At 47.6% G+C, this 19516-nt stretch overlaps 1 protein-coding gene across 2 annotated transcripts in view; it reads left to right on the forward strand.

The window, feature by feature from the left end:
* Positions 1–19516, forward strand: part of LOC119450124 (LIM/homeobox protein Lhx2) — a 79339-nt gene that overhangs the window by 24477 nt on the left and 35346 nt on the right. Inside the window, exon 1 of one of the 2 annotated variants that reach the window (XM_049665646.1) lies at positions 17578–17650. The exons of the other annotated variant lie outside the window; for it this stretch is intronic. Coding sequence (XP_049521603.1) covers positions 17611–17650 — 40 coding nt within the window. The 5' untranslated portion in view covers positions 17578–17610. Of the gene's footprint in view, positions 1–17577; positions 17651–19516 lie in introns of those variants that run through there. 2 annotated transcript variants of the gene reach the window in all.

Consider the following 19516-nt stretch of genomic DNA (forward strand, 5'->3'; position numbering starts at 1 on the left):
AGTATGCTGCGTCATACGTATAAATAGTGACGCACGACTTCAGGGGTGTAATTATGTAGGATACCTGTAAGGCCGCATGATTGTTTTGTATACTTTCGCATTGTCGCGAGTTACTCACGTCTTATGTGTATAGGGAAGGGTCCACTCCCCTACGCGTCCGGGCGGCAACCTGTTTGTGTTTTTGTGGGGTCAGAAGGCCCGCGTGGTGACGGGTGACGACGAGTCGCGGTGCGTGCGCGTCATGGGGGCGCGGTACGCATTCGGAGAACGTCATCTTGTAAACACCGAGTTCGGATGCCGCCGATGGTCATAATTTAGCCACACCGACAAACCTTGAGTGGCACTGCGGTACCCGGTGTTGTGGCACCGGCTCCCGAGTCCTTTCCTGCCTGGAGACGCCGCCAAGGTTTTAGGTGGCCTGGCAATAAATTGTGCGTGCTTAGCGCTTTTCGCTGAGGCCGTCACTGACTACGTGGAAATAGGAAATGGAAACATAGTTGTAGAAAGAAGGAAAACAGTGTTGTTTTCCAGTACATTTACTTTGACGAGTAAGCCCGTCCCTTTGTGTTGTGGCCTACCGAACGTTTAGCTATCATTGGCAATTGCATCTGTGGGATGGACCAATGGCCGCCTTTTTCTTTGTCTGTTTGAGCTATATTAATCCAGACGATATCCTGTCCCTCAGCATGGGCTGAAATCACGATAGCTGATAGATCAGTGAGGTTCCGTACAATGTGCGGTAAAGGGAGTCTGGGCTGTAATTTGCTGATTGATCGGTGAGGCACCGTACAGTAGTCTGGGCTTGAACAGGTCATTGAGCGTCGAAAAGTGAGACATTGCTTGCTCTATTGTTCAAGTTGTAATTCATTTGTTTTATCTGCCATGTATCAGCATAAAAACGTTTACCTGTAAAGATATTCTTGTCCATCTGGTCTGCTTCGCTTCCTGTCTGCGTTTGATCATCGCTGCGAGAAACTTCACGTTAACACAAAGAACGGAGTAGCTAGAAGAAGAACCGACGACGAAGCATCGCTACACCTGTGCAGTAGATGAGCATATAGGTATACACCGCGCACGTACAACAAGAACAGCTACGAGTGCGTGTTCGAGCGATGGAATGTATTGAATATTCCACGTTCAAAAGCTGAATTAGAATAAATTTTATCTTTTGCTGATTCCGTGGTCTCCTAAATTTTTCTCGCGAGTTTACAACCTTCTTTTCATCACAAATATTAATTTCTTTCCGTGTCCTAGTTCCGCAGTAAGTAGTAGCAGTGGAGCGCAAGCTAACGCAGACAGACTTTCGAGCGCAAGCTAACGCAGAAAGACAGACTGCCTTTCTGTAAATAAGTCCTGTAGCTCTCTTTCTCTCAAAGTTTATGCCTAACTGCCTTGATAGTTCGTGGGTATAATGTCTTCATGAACCTCATCTCCTTATCATTTGCGTGCTTTCGGTTGGAGCTTCGCATTATGTACAAGATATCGTTTTAATGTATACCAATATGATAAAAAATAAAAGAATTATGGGGTTTTACGTGCCAAAACCACGATCTGTTTGAGGCACGCCGTAGTGGGGGACTTCGGAAGTTTGGACCACCTGGGGTTCTTTAACGTGCACCTAACGTGCACCTAAAACACACGTGTTCTGGCATTTCATCCCTATCGAAATGCGGCCGCCGTGGCCTGGATTCGATCCCGCGACCTCGTGCTCAGCAGCCCAACACCATAGCCACTGAACAACCACGGTGGGTCAATATCGTAAGGTGACTGAACGACGGAACTTCTTCGACGCGTGGCTTTGCGCCATGGCGGAAGGGGTTATTCTGAGACTCAAACCATCGCAATGCAAAAAATGTAATTAATTGTCGTGGAAATTTCGCAATGGAAATCGCTGCTTGCCTGTATCGTTGCTTCCTAGTCACCTAGATACCAGTAGGTGATCATCAACCTTCACCCAAATGTGAATGACGCAGCGTTCTTCCACTAACTTTGTTTCCGCGATATCTGACCTGCTACATTTAGATTCGTCCAGAAATTTAGACAGATACTCGTAGTAAAAAGTGTTTACTCGGGAAAACACGGCAGCGTTTCCAGAAAAGGGCTTGCATGATCACACCAGGAAGTACTTTTTTCCTACTTCCACACCTCGTCTCAAAGATAACACTGGCTCCTTACGTAAAAATATTCAACAGCCCAACAACAGCGATCGCCCCAGTACCGCGTTCACTCAAGGAGGCCTAAAGGTGTAGGGCGCACTATACGACCTTCCGCAGAACGCGGTCACTGATTGCGAGCGTATCCTCAAGTGGCATCAAAAGTCCATCCCTCTTGATCCTGGGAAGTAGGAAGAGGAGAAGAAGAAACACAGATGGGAGACGGAGGATAGCGGTTCATTTCCCAAACGGAACGCCTTGCCCAAACATATTCGTGTCCACAACAAGCACACGCGTCATACGCGCACGGCCTTTGATGTAGAACGGAGGGTATAGAAATCGTTTGCATATGCACCAACGGCAGCAGCAGCATCAACAGCCACGGCAGCGGGGCGATCCCGCGTGTAAACACGCCTTCTCAACCGCCGCATGCGCTGGCCGGTGAAGAGAAAACGTGTCAGAAAGAGGAGATCCCTCTGAAGCGGCCGCGGCAGCGGCAAGGCCTTTCGCAGCGTTCATCGCCAATTTGGCTTCCCCCTTGAAGAGCGAACTAGCCGGCGATCCGTTTCCGGGAACACAGGCTATTCGCTATCCGAACGCGGCTTTCAACGCGCACTGCTCGCGCCGCCGACACAACCGCCTGTGGGGCTGTGGCGAAAAGCGAGGGCGCGCGAAAGCGTGCGTGGTCGCGGCGGCTGCGGCGTTGTTTACTCTCCAGGAAAGGGAGTACTCGTAAAATGGGCTGGGTCGCACCGATGAAAGAAGAGCCGGCAGCAGCTGCTGCGGCCGCCGTTTTGCGAATGCCGACGTCCTACGCAGCGTCGGCGGTGGCGCGCGTATTCAAGACCCTATACGGTACAGCGCGACGCGTCTTATTACCAGCGGCCGACTGAGGCTCGAAAACCGGGGCGAGCATTCGTGCTACACTGCCGTGCATCGGTCGTCGGTCGAGGCGGCTGCGCCGACACCCTCCCGCCTGCCCGCACACACATACGCGCACGCAGTGACTAGCTCGCTTGCAAAGAAGAGTGTTCTGTGAATGCATCGTGGCGATCTTCTTTGCTGGCAGCGCTCGCCGCAAGTGCTATGGGCCGTGGATTGCCCGTTCACTGTGAAAAGCGTGAAAAGAGAGAAAGAGCAAGCTTGACGCTGCTTCGTTGAATCGTTGCGCTTTCAGCGCTTAAACGGGATGGTTATAATTTTCAAGCTCTGTATCTATATGCACCGCGCTTCCTCTATTTCATCTGCGGCAGGTGTTATTGCGGATGGCGCGTTCTTGCATGCAACGAAAGCCTGTGGGGCGCAGCACACGTGGGGCATATTGTGGAGATTCATTTGCTTCATTGTGTTTTTCCTCCTCCGTTCTTTTTTTTTTTTCATTTTTTTAATCAAGTATATTGCGTACGCTGAAATCTGGTAATGACGTACAATGTGAATTCTTTCTTATATAATAATGAATTCGGGTAGCGTGAATTGTCTTATAAAAATAACGATCTCGGATAATGTGAACTGTAGAGCTAGAATAGCGAAGGTTGGGTCTACATGTTGAATGGAAATGCACTACTCGTGCACGCACTGAGAGAACACACACGACACGTGGGCGAGCGCGAATACTACGTGTCGTGCTCGCTTCTTCCGTGTGTCCTTGTGGTTCAGTAGCGTGTTTCACTTCAGCAGAATGATATCGAAGCACGCAAGCTCTACGAATATTGCCAATGGGAAATTTCGCGACTAAGTAACTATGCTTTCGATATATATTCGACTCTCGAAGCACGTGCTGACACAACTGAGGCACGCCGACTACTGCTCCTCTGGGCAGTGTGGGCTGTTCCCGCGACTGTTTGAGCAAGTCATGACACCAAGCAAGTATTGAACTCGGTCAGCCTCACCTATCTTTTACGCATGATTTACACGATTCTAACACTTCATTACCTCGGCAACCTTGTCGAGTCTTTAATTATTAGTGTAATTCGCGCTTAAACGTGGTTCACAAGAAATAATTTTATTCATTGTCATAATCCGTGAGCGAAATCTTGTTTCTTTTGGGATTTATGTATGGGGTAAACTCATGAGAAAGGTTTACTAAAACGTTCCTCTTATCTATCTATCTATCTATCTATCTATCTATCTATCTATCTATCTATCTATCTATCTATCTATCTATCTATCTATCTATCTATCTATCTATCTATCTATCTATCTATCTATCTATCTATCTATCTATCTATCTATCTATCTATCTATCTATCTATCTATCTATCTATCTATCTATCTATATATACTTACGTGTACGATATCATATACTCAGGTATAAAGAGGTTTGGGTGTAGTAGCGGAAAGGCTACGTCACTTCAAATAGTCTGGCGTAGGAACGTCGATAAAGTGTACCATAACTCGATAGTGCTCACGCTTCCAAAACTCATCGGTGATTTCTCCTGGACCCGCCGCGGTGGCTTAGTCAGATGAGGCGTTGCGCTGCTGAGCGCGAGATCGCGGGATCGAACCCCGGCCGCGGCGGCCGCATTTAGATGGAGGCGAAATGCAAAAACGCCCGTGTGCTTGCCTTGTAGTGCACGTTAAAGAACCCCAGGTGGTCGAAATTTATCCGGAGCCCTGCACTACGGCATGCCTCATAATCAGAACTGGTTTTGGCACGTAAAACCCCAGAAAGAAGAAGATAAGATTTCTCGCGGTGCAACGCAGGAACGGGACATTGCCGTGATTAAAACCGGGCGCCATAGATGGCGTCGCACAGTTCATCATCTGCGTCAGCTATTATGCGTTCCTTCTCTGACTCTTTTTCACCCGCCTCATTATTCTCAGCAGAAGGACAGTAATGAATGAGCTGTATAACGAGCGCAGTTAGCGGATTTATGGCCTCGAGTCCGTCTAACGGGCTCAGTATACCACGAGGTTATATGGCGCAGCTGTGGAATAAAAAATAAAATAAAGATAAAAAAAGCAGTATAGGCTCCTCCGTTTGTCTTATACCCACTTATATTTCAACCCATTCAGGCAACACGCTCTCTTGCATTTCCGACATAAAGAGGTCTGCGGAGAACGACAGGAATAAATCATTGCCTGTGCGCACTGAACTCGAGAATCCCACGTTCGCGAATGTAACCTCATTTGACTTTTGTCTCGCTGCTATTACGACAGCAACGACGAGACTTTCTTTTTCGCTTGTTTGCGCGCTGCTCGCTAAGCGGCTCGCGTTGCGATCGTGCGAGTTATGGTGTCCGAATAGCAACGGTATACGCTTGGCACGCCAATAAATTAACAGTTGAAGTCGCCCATCCGGAGTTAAAATTTATAGTTTTGCACATAGTGTCCCGAATTGTTCCAAAACCTTCGTTATAGTATAGAAGCACCACTTTACGAAAGAACTAAAGTGAACGGTGAAAAACACGCTCTGCTCTAAAGCTAAAGATGACCTTTCCCAAACTTGTCACCTTTAGCTCGGCAAGAGATTTCGCTGGTATAGCGTGGCTGTGGACTCGGTTTTCAAGCACGATGAAACGCAGTGATTTGACAATTTCAGTGACCGACTGCATGCCATTGTTGCGGAACCGTGCGTGGGGGCCGGGCTAAAGCTTCCGTATCTCTCGAATATCCTTCAAATGATCGTATTTTGCAGTTTCGCCTTTCGTAATGGACGAGTATTTCCATGACGAATTGAGGAATTAAGGTGCTGTAGCAGCTCTTGCCGGCACTATGGCGAAGACAGCAGCTCTAAAATACCAACTTCGCGAAGGTGCCGACATAGCTACGGTGCAGTCAAATACCGTATGCTGTCAGCTGCCCACCCAAGAGCATATAAAAGTGTGTTTACACAGTGCGGGCTCAACAATATGCCCAGCAGTTGTTTCTCGTAGATATTCGCCAAGCTGCCCTCTTCTTACAACCTTTGTTCCTGCCTTTCATATGCATCACCTCTCCCAAGCAAGAAATAGCAGGCTAGAAGAATGCGACCCAAAGCTACCGCAATTCCCCCCTGCTTAGTAACGTTGGTCTCTCTCTCTTAACCAGACATTCTAGAATATGCGTACAAAGCGAACTCTCTACCATTGAGTGCTGATGATACTGGTGCTGAGTATGATAGCTCCACCTTGTAGTATAGAAAGCAGTATTGCGATCCATCAGCCAGATGATTGCTAGTAACAGGAACTCTACCTCACTTCGAGTTCTCTTTATGTATGAGCGAATGTTTGCCCACTTGAATGGGAGTGCAACATTTTCATTCCTTCCTTACCAGCTTTCCGAAATTTGATTCGGCATTTAACTAATCAAAGTGTGACGTGAAAATGTGACGAAACCGATGTGACTGCTTTATTCTCCGTTGTGTGACGACGCCGAGAAGGCGCCAAGGAAAACACTAAACGAAAGCCGGCATAGCACAAAACAGTTTTAGCTGTTTCGTGCTTAGTGAATTCCGTCGTCTCCCCTGTTGCCCCGCCATGACTCCCGCCCAGGGCGCGAAAAAAAAAATGAAGGGGGGGGGGGGGGGGGGCTGCAACGCTTTAAAGTTGCCTGTTCGCCCGCACATGCACTCCCTGTGTCCTCAACCGCTTTCCCGCACCCCCATAACCAGCGGCCACTTCCAAAGCACCATGGCCGGGCCGCCCCTCGGCTGCCGTGGAGACAAAGGAACACCAATGCCTCGAGGTGCCGGTGTTGAGCCTAGTCACTTCCGCGGTGGAAATGCTGGTTTAGGGATACACTGGAGAACGCGCGTGAGGGCGGAAACGAGCTGGCGGCGACGGCGCATGCGGTTTGGGCGGCCGCGTTCAATGACCTCTCTTGAAGAAGATTGCAGAGGTGCCGAAGTGGTGAAACACCATATGCGAAAAAGCAAGAATGGTTAGCAGCGAGAGATAGCGAAGAAAAAAGAAGGCATTGTTCCCACCTTCAGTGGAGATGGAAAGGCCGGCGCCCGGAGGGGAGCAAAGAGGCAGACGAGCCCCGAGACAGGGACAGGAAGGACGGAGACGTGACCGTCACAACCTTCAACTGCGGCAGCCCATGGCGATAGCAACCAAAGGTCCCTATATTTCTCCTCAGATCCTCAGTTAAGGAACATTTTGTTCTCAACTGGGAGTTAAATTCGTCGTGAATGACCGAACTCCGCCTGAGGGGCATGTCTCTCCAGACGTCTCGTGTAGATGGCATGACGGCTTAATTCTTATTCGGCGCTTAACTTGATAGCCTCGAACTTGTTTATGGTAAATTTATGTGAGTTTATTTCGGTACTTCTTTTATCCGCAGTAAGTGTCTGTGTTGAAGCCGCGTCGTAATTGCGTCCTGTCTCCCTTCCTTACCAGCCTTGGCAGGCACCCAGTTTAAGAAAGGCGTTGTGGACGCGTCAAGCGCGCACAATAAGAAATTAAGGTGCTCGCGAGCGCGTCTCAGTCGTTTGCTGGAAGCACAGCCCTATTTTTTGTCTGTGGTGACCATTGTCTCTCTTGCTCCTGTTTTCGCCGTCGCAGTAAGCACCGACTAGCGCTTCGCCCTTCGTCGCGAATTCTTACCCCTCCTCTGTTAATCCCACAGGCGCCGCGCTTTCATCAAGCATTGCTACTTCTGAACGCATGGCTTCGCTGATGAGCTTCGCAGCCAAGCCGGTAGAACGCTTATCTCTTTATCAGAAACCTCCTTTCGTACTCTTATTAGCGACCACTTCCTCCCTTTTGAGTTTGACTGCCAAACACGGACTGGGGGTGCACCAACTCCTTTGATTTGTTAATCCTGCAAGAGGTGACGATTGGTGTTCGGGAATACTTGGAATAAAAGGAAGGGGGACTAAGATGCACTGTCCGGAAAGGTTTTTTGTCTGTGTAGTGTTGAGATGGCTGCGGTTAAATGTGAGTGTAATGGCTTGCGCTGTGCACAAATTTGGGGGGGATAGCAATGATACACGGACGCGTGAATCAGACAAAGGTGCGTTTTTTCAATAATCGAATACAAAATCACATAGCATGAATTAACTTATTATGTCAGCCATGCATTTATAGGGTGCGCGATTTCTTGGCCACTAAGTGTCATTTAAAATCATCTCCTGCGCGCAGCTTCTGTACGTTCACCCACTTTTGTTCGGACATGGTTGTTTATTTTATTTATGGCTTCCGAGTTACGAAACCTTCTGTAAGCAGCTCGACACAACCGTCGCACACGCTCTTGTCGCTACACAAGCCCGCGATCTCGGTCCTCGGGCAGCAGTGGACCAGCGCCGACGAACAGATAAGGGGCAGAACGAAGAAACGAGAAGCCCACGCGTCGCAGACGAAGCTGAATGCTACAGCGGGGTGAAACCCCAGCGAGCAGCAAATACGAGAGTGGCTGGTACCAAACAAAAGAGAGTGCCCACAATTCGTCCCGCTCCGTACAGTTACACAATAGAAACAAGGGCGCCCTTCTCTCTTTAACGCTCGGCGCTGAGTGACTCGAGTCGGCCAGCTTGCCCGCGCACAATACTTTGTGGTGGTGATGGTGCTGGCAGTCTGGTATACATGTTCGGCGCGCGTCTTTTTGCTTCTGAGTGCTCAGAGGGAAAGAACGGAAGCTGATGGACTCCACGCGTCATGGAGGAAAAAAAAGAGGGAAAGGGAGATGGAGTGGCAGAAGAAAGATGGAGGTGCGGATGAGAAGGGCGGTGAGGGAAGGGGGCTGCGCTGCATTATGGAACCATTTGCAGCTGCTTATCTCTGCGGCAGCGGTCGTCGAGGGTGCGCGATATGTCTAAAACAACTTGGTCGCCGCTCTCGTCGTAATGGACCGCGGGCCGGCCCGTGGCGGCAAGCGAGCGAGCGAACGCGATCTCCGCTTTATTTGCTCGCTTCGCGCGGCCCTCGCGAGCACTTACTTTGTTGCGCGCGGCCGATGAGCACTTCTTGTTCGGGTGCTGCTCATTCTCGTACTCGGCAGGCGTTCTTCTTCTTCTTTTCCTGACTGTCTTTCTTTTCCTTCTCTTGCTTCTCTCTCTCTCTTTTTTTTTTTTTGAGAGCAGCGGTCATCCGCGCAAGTCGATTGTGTGTGCGACGGCGTCGACGATTGCGGAGAGACCCCCTTCCCTGCCCCCTTGAAACACACACAGAAGCACAATCGTCGCTCTCTTGTTTCTCTTTGCTCTGGAGTGGCGTTAGTCAAGCAAGACGACACGCTTTGCCTCCGTAGCACGGCGAGACTTGTGCTGCTGCTGCTGCTCGGTGCGATAGTGTCGCTCGCGGGCGCTATGGACAGCCGTTGCCGCGAGCAGCGCGTTTATTGACGCGTCAGCCCGCACGGACCTTCTGCATTTAGACTTTTGGTCGTATTGCAAAGTGCTGCAGCGAGTGTAACGTTCGCGAGGGGAAAAAAGAAAGAAGTAGCAGCAGCAGCAGCAGCGCGAGGAGATGATGAACACGAAAGCCGTGCTAACGAAAGCAAAAGAGTGGCAGGTAACGAAGCATTAGGATGGGACGTGAGTGGAGACTTCTCATGAGTTCGCGTTTCTTGCTTTTTGTTTTTGTTTTTTTCTTTTTTTTACGTAGCATATATCTTCTAGCTCGACAAGTGATCGTTGTAGCGATCGCTGAACTTGCTGGCATCGTGCATAAGCAACCTGGCATTGTTTGCTTTTGCTCCGATTCTGTGGCTTCACGTTGACGGTTTGTATGGGTGCTGTCGGTGATCCGTTATCTCGAAGTGGTTCGTGTTAGCAGTGCTCTTTGGCTGTAACGATTTATCTGCCGCACAGTGCACTTTGCAGAGTGCAGCCCAGCCGCACTTTTCCGGGCCTGTATGTGTGGTTCTACGAGTACAGTATAAACGACAAACAGGTGGTAGGTTAAGAACTTTCCGCTCTTTTTGATTTTATCTTGCAATGTACAACGTTATACGACAAAAAAAGAGGGAGAGAGGGGGGAGGGGGACACAAGTACTTTGAGCTTCTCGCACAGCGGAGTGCTTGGTAGCATGAATAGCTTGGCTTCTCGTCCACCTGTTTGGCAGCGAGAAGAGTCATCAGATAAGAATTGACAAAGCTGGTACACCGACTGTGAGCCCACGTTTACTGACGAGCAAAGGAAAAAAAAAAGGAAAAGGAAGAATCGGTGTTCTTGCGTAAATGAACACCAGCGCACGTGAAGGTGGAAACGAACGATTTTCACTTTCTCTTTTTCTCATATACACTTAGATGCGAGAGATACAAGAGTCTATATTCTTTCTTTCTTTGTTTCTTTGTTTCTTTCTTTCTTTCTTTTCTTTTTCTTTTTTAGCCCGACGACAGGCTGACTCAAGGGACGCTGCACTTTTTTAGCCCGACGACAGGCTGACTCAAGGGACGCTGCATCTTTGAGCCTAACACGTGGTTATTTCATTTGACGTTTGCCTTCTCTGCAGCCCAACTTCAATCTTTCTTAGCAAGCTCCTACAGACTTATACACCTGTCACACGGCACATGCAATGTCATTTGCAATAAATGACATCCATACCGAATGTCATTGCTGTCTTGCGTTCCCAGTCTACACGGGTAAACAAAATAGCATTCGCAATTCATGGCAATGTTTATCGGCAGACTGCTATAGTAACGAAAGCTTACAAATCGTACTTCTTGTTTACATACTTTCACTGTATTGTTAGCAATACAATGGTAAACATTGCATGGTTATTTGAAAATATATTACATTTCGTTTTAACTTATCGATATTGTATTTTTTTGCCAAGCCCCCCTGTCCTCGAGATTACACAAGTCACGCGTGAATGAGTTCGGGAAACTCATTCAATGGGCGAATGTCGTTAGCTGTGAGTGTCATTCACTATACCCGTGTAGAAGCAACAAAAATGGCATTAACAGGTAATCTCATTCGCTGATAATGACATTACGCGTGCCGTGTGACTGGTGTATTAGTCTAACGTGATGGTTCTTTGTCTGCTTTGTTATCGGCACCTTTTAAGCAGATCATGATAACGCCAGCTGTCATAGCCGAGCTATAAATATAAAGAAAACAGCGGCCAGGTTCGGTCCTCAGCAGGTGTGGCCGGCACAACAGTTGTACAGAGATGAAATTCGAACTACATTCGGAACAATTGCCATCCCGTAGAAAAAAAAAATTAAGGCTAAACCTTTTCTACGCAATATACAATACGAAAACTGGGATAATTAGAGATAGGTATTTTCAGCCACCAAATTACGAATCTACACGAAGTGACCGTTTCTTTAAAATCATGGAGTACGGAGCTTGTTCACCAATTCCTTTTTTTTTTTTATGAAGTGGAATCGTTTGTCAAATGCGCAAGTGTCAAGTGGGAATGGAGGTGTTTTTTTTTTTTTTTTTTTTTTTTTTGCACAACTAAACCGAGAAGAAGCCGAGCACTGCGACGACTCTTTTCACAACTCCTTCTTGAATGGCAGGCAGACTTTTTGCAGTGGCAGTTTGCAGCATGCTTTCTTATCCTTTTCTTTTTTGTGTCGGTGTCTCGAAACCTAACAATACAGCGAACGGTAGAGTGATGATGATCCTTTCCCGGTTTTGTTTCTAGGAAGTGATCAAGTTTTTGCGACTGCGCCTGTAACGAGCCTTGAGCGTGTACTTGGTCAAACACTCTGCTACTCTGGACGCGCCTGAGTGCATATACCGCAACAAATATACGATGAACAAGGCAGCATTCCGTGTCGTCCAAGCTGCCTCGCAGCGCGCCGTCCTCAGTGTGCGCCCGTTGGCATTGACCCGCCGAAGCAGAAAACATGAAAGAGAGCAAATATAAAAGACATCTCGTGGAACGACAGATTCCGGCGAAGTTTTTCACGCTGCGTGGATTTCGGGCGCATTCGTAGAATGCTCATAAGAGACTCGCTACGATATCGACAACGAACACTTGAATACTTACACCCGAGTTCTCACGAAAGCGAAAGTGTACTGCCGAATGTAGTTGATTAAAGCTCTCTTCACCGACGATGACGCACTTACATTGAGGCTTTAAATGTGACCGTGGTTTCGTGCCGAAGCACGGCTGTCTAGTTACAGCTGTCGCAGTGCGGCGTGTAGGTACGTGGCACGGTATACGGTGATGCATGATCTCCGCGCGATCTTTCCTAGATACTGAATCGGCAACGCTGTACCCAATGGCGACTGCAGCAGCGTTTCGATGTCCTGACGCGGTATAGGAAGCTCATACGTTCACTGCACGTATAAGCGCCAGGCTTCGCCACGTTTTCTTTATTTCATCTTTTTCCGTGGCGCAGTGGCGCCTGCATGGCGGCTCGCTCGCACACGCTGCGGCGCGGCCAAACAGCGCGGCGGCCTGATTTGAGCAAGCCGAGGCGCAGCAGCTTCTAAATTATCGCCGGGAGCGAGCGAGCGCGCGCGCTCTGGTGCGCAATTAAAGCCGCTTATCCGTTGCCGGAGCCCTAGCTCTCCGGCGCGTGTGCTCGGGGTCCGCGCGGGACGGGCCTCCGGGCCGCCACTCGCTACTTAATTAAAGTGCTAATTACCAGACCCGAACTAATTACGCGTGCGCCGATAACCCGATCCTTGCCTGCTCCATGCAGTGACGGCGGCGTGTTGTAGGTTGCTCTGTGGCGGCCTAGCTTCGCTACTCGGCATTCTCGAGCCAAGGCGCAGTAGGGGGGCTATGCAACTAAGCGCGCCGCGTTTGCGTCAGCCTAATAGGGAACGGTTCGTGTAGGCAAGCCTGTTGCCCTGCAACGACACCGTTTCTACGCGACCGTAAATGCCTGCCTGTGTATGTCTATTGAGATTCGTGAACCCGACTCGCGCCGCATTGAACTACAGGAATACGAAACAACCGTGTCGTTCTGTATCACTCGGTTGCGTGCTGTATTTGCCACGTTGAAACGCTTGCGCTCTCTGCTTGTTCTCAACATATCAAGCGCAAGCAGCGATCTGCGCATGCACCGCGCCATCGCTATAGCAAACAGGTGACCCTATGATATTTTTTTGACAGCTGCAGTAGGGTGTACGTGTGTTTGGCAGCTTAAAACTGTCAACTGGATATTTATTAAGATTCAGCCTTCGATCCGCCCTGCGTTTTGAAAGGTAGTTTAGTTCTGTGAGAGAGAGATAGAAAGAGAGAGGGAACAAAAAGATATAAGCGTCTGGTTGTCTACCTTAAGGCTGGGGATGGTAAACAGAGAATAGAAAAAAAATCTGTGGAGATTAAGCGGTAAATGCGAGAGGAATAAGTTAGCATTAAGTCGCACCTTTTTGAGGCCCCGGATCCACGAGTTAGACCGTGTTCACCACAATGCAAAGTGTTGCTCAAGACCTCACTCGACACACGTTCTCTGTAAGGAAAGCGACGTACCCGATGTATATATATATATATATATATATATATATATATATATATATATATATATATATATATAGTGTGTGTGTGTGTGTGTGTGTGTGTGCACTGCTGCCGAAATAAGAGGTGCCTCTTAGGGGTAATTAACGACAATTATTCTTGCGCAGACCAAACTCGCTTAGCCGTAAAATTAAAAAGTTTCTGCATAATCTCTGTTGCGAGCGTATATACGCAAAACTCGTTCTCTAGGGTTAGCTAGGTATAGTGAGGGGAAAAATTACAATCACGACGGTGAAAAGAAAGTAATTGGGAGAGCGCCGGAGTGAACCACTCAGCCACTAAGCCCTCGGCATTCCCTCGCGAGTATTTTCTTTCATCTTCTTCCTGCAGTGGACAAATGAGGTACAGCAATCTTCGATGAAGCCGATTCTTCCAATAAACGCACGTCGTGGTCAACGTTGAGATGATTGCCTAACGAGGTATACGCAGCTGAATACGAAACAAAATAAAAAAATGCCTACTATATACCCGACCATATGGGTCCGGACATAACAAAACAGGCAGAAGAATCCGTTCGGATATAGCATATATACGGCACAGCAGGACCCTATAGTGTGGCTGGATAATTTTTCTTTATCTTACCTGGTCCTTTTCAAACAGCTTCATTTATTTTTTTTCACCTCGCCGTAGTTTTTAACGCGATTCATTCTTTCCTTCTGCTAATGAGTCAGCCTCTCGTCGTGTGCGCCTTAATTCCGTTCGCCAGGGCTTAGCGGCGCAAAGCAAAACCGCCTCTCTTAATTAGGAAGAAACGATGTGTGTAGGGTACCGGTAAACGAAGCATGAAATGAGGCGGCCACCTTGTGCTAGCGTTCTTTAAAGTATTCTCTCTTTCTTGTCTTTTATTTCTGGTGTAGCCTTATATACGTAATCGTGATCACTGAAGTTCCTGCAGCCGTTGGCTACAGGACAATTGCCTTGGTTTAATTTACGGACGGTGCTGTATTCTGCGAGAAACGCAGATTTGTGTCGTCGTGCTATGCAATGATGATGTTATCGTGGCTGCAGCATATATGGCTGAAGGTTACTTCGCCGCTTGAGCAGAATTTCAGGACATTAATCCCTTTTAAATTGCACCGAGGCATTCCGGGAACACGAGCTCATTGTTACATGCATCGCACGCCGCATGTATATATGTATATCTATCGAGTAACGCCCCCACGCCCCATTCTATAGAACTTTCTTTCGAAACACCTTCAGAAACTCGGTTACGGAAAACCAGCAAGTCTGCTTTACAAGGGTCAGGCAAAGGCAGGATTAGGCAAACCGTGTCGTAGAGTTAGACCTCCCGATCTCCTTATATATCTGTGCTTTAATTTCGTGATATAACAGACTGCGAATGTGAATGCAACAAATGGGAGCAACCTGCCCAGCTGTTACTCCAACTATGTACGAACCTGTGAGTACGCTTCGGCACGGCATTCAGGCAATTGAATGCGTGAGTTTGCGACTAGTTGGGATGACGGCGCGGCAAGCCGCGCCTTAATATTTCGCTTTGCAAGCTACCGCAACAGGATAGGGACATTATGCTTTAACGCTGTATTGTAGCCAATAAAACAGCCTTACAATATCGCGCTCAGGTTGATGGCGACACGCAGCTGCTCTATCTTGTCGTTGCCGTGTGCTACCAAACATGAGTAAGAAAAAAATGGTATTGCATTATCAGGTTATAATGTCATAATGTCGGGTGCGACCACGGAGCGTGCGACACATACATGTCTTCGTGGTAGGCTCAAATTATTCCCGGTCTCCCCCCGAACAGGCGTCCAAAGAAGAAGAAGAAAAAGAAAACCAGTCACACAACTCGAAGTGTAACAAGTTTATCTTTCTCGCTTAGGCCGCCGGCATTTGATCGTTTCGTGTCACAATGCACTTTCGCGATTGCCTTACCCTTTCTCCCTTAATGGCACCGCGAAGTTGGAATCAGAAACGAAACGATGAGTATCGTTACAGCCGTCTGGCATACTGGTTAGTGCATGATTACCTCGTTCAATTTTCTGACACGCGACTATATCCTGGGTGCCCGGACACGAAAACATAGCGGTACTCGGCATCCAAGCTGCGCGTTGTCGCCGACGTAGTAGTATAGCGTTTGTTTATTATCGACTTGGGAAGAACCATTTCCTCTTCGTGAAATCTATCAGCCTAGTTTCGGTATAGTAAAGAGTTTTTTCACGGGTTGACGCCATCGATCGGGAAACATAATGAGCTGCAAATTGCGTTCTTTACTGCACTTTGTTAATAACGAACGAGGGCCCGGGGGAAGTTATTTTCCTCTTTTACGATGCCGCGGATGTTTAGCTATATAGTGATAACAGCACTCGTCACCCAGGCGCTTGCTTTGTCGTATCTGGCAGAGCGGGACGCTCGGAGACTAAAGCGCATGCGCGGACACACCGAACACTCGTCCTTTTAGTTTCGCGCGTATAAATTAACCTGTGTTTCTCGCTCGCGTGCATTTTTTTTTTGTCTCTTATATCTTGTTTTTTTTTTCTCGTTTGTTTCGGCATAAGCCAGTGCGCGTGCTTTCACGGCGTCCGTTTCTTTTATGGTTAAAGCGGATTTTCAGGTTGCGACGCGCGCTGCGATCGTTTATTAAAGTGGCTCGCGCGCTCAGGCTCGGTCCGGACGTCGTTTAATTCCGAGTATATAGCGGGCTATCCTAATTAGAATCGCTAGGGACGCGCGCTGTGTGTGGGACGGGAAACGCGAGCGAAACAAGAGAACGCCAAAGACTGAGGAAGGGGGGCGTGACGCTGCAGAACCTGCATGCAGCGTTTCAGCGGCGGGCGTCATTAATTACGAAAGAAACTGGTGAAGCGGAAGATTATACGCTTTCTTTCTGCTTTTTCGCGCTTTTTTTTTTCTTTCCCCGCTTTCTTTTTTTTTCACTGCAGCCCCGCTCTTCTTGATTTTATTTTTGTCCCTTTTACGAGTTCAGTGAGATGACAGGCCGACATGCGGACAATCGGAAATAAAAGAAGAGAAATAAATTGATTGTACGCTCGCTGCAAATTTTATAAAACAGCAAGGAATAATGCGATGAGTTTACATGTATGCTGTTTCGTGCCGTAAAGAGCGCGTTGCGAAATCATTTTCACTTCCACTGTCCTCGGGAGATCCAGATGAATTACGCATAGCTTGCACATGGCGCGCTGTCTGACGCGGCATTTTGCATCGTCTAAACAAAAGCGCAAACAATATTTTTCTCATCTTTTTCTTATAGTAACCGCGTCTAGGATTGCTGCAGCACAATGCGCGTTAGTTAGCACCTCGGTGCTTGCTGGGTCACAAAAAAAAAAAAAGTTGTGTGTGTGTGTGTGGGGAGGGGGGGGGGGGGGGGGGGGGGGGGGGCGTGCGTGCGTGTTTGTATGTTTCAGGCTGGTAACAATGTCCCTTATGTTGGCCGCGATGCCTGTTCCCTTGATCAGAAAAGCATAAAAATACATGACAAGAATGCAAAATCAACAGGAACATCCAGCGACATCAGATATTCTAAATGCCTAACTTGTCACATTTCTTTAACCGCGGTTCCCACTGACGTCATCATATAGAGGCGTCACGGCGTCATCATATAGAGCCGAATCAAAGTTGTCTCGAGAATACGAACACAAAATGAATAAGATAGGATTGAACGAACCCTTTGCCTGTAGAATTTAGGTCTGCTTCAACCTTTAACAGCATGCTCGTTGTTATAAGTAGTATGCTGTACGGTAACGCATATACTTAAGTGAAGTCGCAGTTCGCTGGAATACTCTGCCGACCATAACGCCGTATAATTGCTTGCCTTGGAGTCAACGTCGCATATGCGTCAGCGTTGTGTGCACATCTGTTGCTGTCGCCGACAATCTACTTCAGCTGTCGTTATTCTTCCGATATTCTCTCTCTAATATATTCTTGGTCCTTCGGCGCCGGAATGCTTGAATGCGCGATGAGAGTGTTTTAATGCTCTGAGCTTGTCGTACATTGAGAGAAGGACAGTAAATATTAACTTCGAATGCGAACGCGTAGTCGCCTATGGCGTTTTGAGGAATTAGTGAAAGGTTATTATAGTTCGCGATGCGTGCGTGAGTGGCGCGAGCCCGAGGCGTATAACGATCGAGAGCTTGCTATGGAGAGGATATACATTTTAGTAGTGGACGAACGTGCTGGTGAGCTACGCGAGCCAATTTGCGCTATGTGGTTTTGTTTTGTCTCTCTCTTAAAGTACTCATGAATAACGTCGCCTCTTGACGCTTTTAAAAAAACTGAACTACGCCTTTTTTGTTATTAATTACTATAGGTATCGTATGTCACAGGATCATGATCATTGCCGCAGCCTTCCTCTCCGCTCTTGAGAGAATCCTAATTTATAGAACATGCGGCTCTGTGCACGGTAAATACAGTGAGTGAATAATTCTAATGTGGTTCACCGCATGCTTCGTGTGCTTTGCACTATCATTTCTTGTATTTGACTTCATGCTACGCAAGACACTTGGGTTCATTTAGACTTCTTTGTGTTCACTGATCGAGGGTCGATACGCACGCATCAAACGGGAGATTTTACAAGAGCGGGCATTGCAATGCAAAATATCGCAGTGATTTTTTTTCTGCATAGTGTCCAGCCCTCTCTCTGATTCTACGAAATAGCTCTCCGTTGCTGTTTATCAACATTTCTATGCATCTTTTGTGTTACGGTGTAAACTTTATCGTTGGAGCCCAAGAATAGTCGACTCTCGTTTGTTTGTTTTTCCTGTAAACTTTCCTAATATCAACTACCTTTATTAATTTTCACATCCGTTTATTGGGCGGAAAAACTTTGCTTGGCATAGTAAAAGGCCTTAGCAAGCAGTCTACAGTTAAATAAAAAAATAAAAAATAGAAAAAAGAAGAAGGAAGGATTTGACATTTTGAAGTTAGCTGATTACTCTGCCTCGAGTTCATGCAGAGCAACTGCTTCGTCTTTCTGACATCTTATTGTTAAAATTATACGGGAGAGACTTCGCGCTATTTCTCTCTCCACTTCTTTCCTCCTCTACCTAAGAAGAAAGCGACGAATGCGACGAAAGCATTGGAATCAAAAAATAAATAAAGCAGTCTCGTCTAAAACATCTACAGTATCGCTTCTTGGAGAGCCGGCCGTGTTTTAAGTATAAATAGCTAAACGAGAGAGAAGGGTGAGAACGCCGGCATTCCACAGGTGTCATGAGTATTTCAACAGAACTCAAAAAACAAGAAGCAAATATGCTTCTTGGATCGGCGAGCTTAGAGTGAAGCAGTTCATAATGCCCATGAGTGAGAAAACCTGTGTGTCTGTTATCTTTTTCTCTTTAGTGAACTTCAATATGGCCCCTTCCTTACGTCTAACGGACAGCACAATTGCCCAAGAAAAGACGTCGATACAAGGCCTTGCAGCGGGTCCACTCAATCTCTCTTCTCAGTACTGCTGAGATTTTAAATGCGACTGTCAATTGTCGCGCTCGCAGTATTACGTACTGAGCTTTCCGCGGTATATTTGTGACCGTCGCCGCCGTTATAACAATCGCCGAATGAGGCGAAAACAAGCGAACGAATGCGCAACTATGAGACCTTGCGCCTTTGAGAGCGAACGAGATGTATAACGGTGACAGCCTGGTGGAATCCAAGTTTCACCCGATAAATGCATTGGCGCGAGCACTTCAGAACGTGGTTATGTCTTTTACGATGTGTTGTCACCATATTACGACGTCTAACAGTTCTTATAGCGCAAGGCATACCATTCCTTCTGACAGGTGCATCAAGTTTGCGTTTCACCACAAGAGGAATCTGGCTGCACGCGCAAAGAAATATTGACTATTTAGCGCTGTAGTGCTTGCGAAGCCAGACGTGTAGTCCGCCAAGCACGCGCAAAGTGTCTATGACAGCCTTACCGCACTTACATTGGTCAACATAATATGCTCCTATACTAGTCCGTCACTTCAACCGGAGCTGCCGTGTTGCGTTGATTAGAACAGCTCGCTCACCACAATTATTTAACAAAGTTCAAGCTCCAGCTTCTC

This window comes from Dermacentor silvarum, chromosome 4 (genome assembly GCF_013339745.2).
Source record: "Dermacentor silvarum isolate Dsil-2018 chromosome 4, BIME_Dsil_1.4, whole genome shotgun sequence".
Lineage (NCBI taxonomy): Eukaryota > Metazoa > Arthropoda > Arachnida > Ixodida > Ixodidae > Dermacentor > Dermacentor silvarum.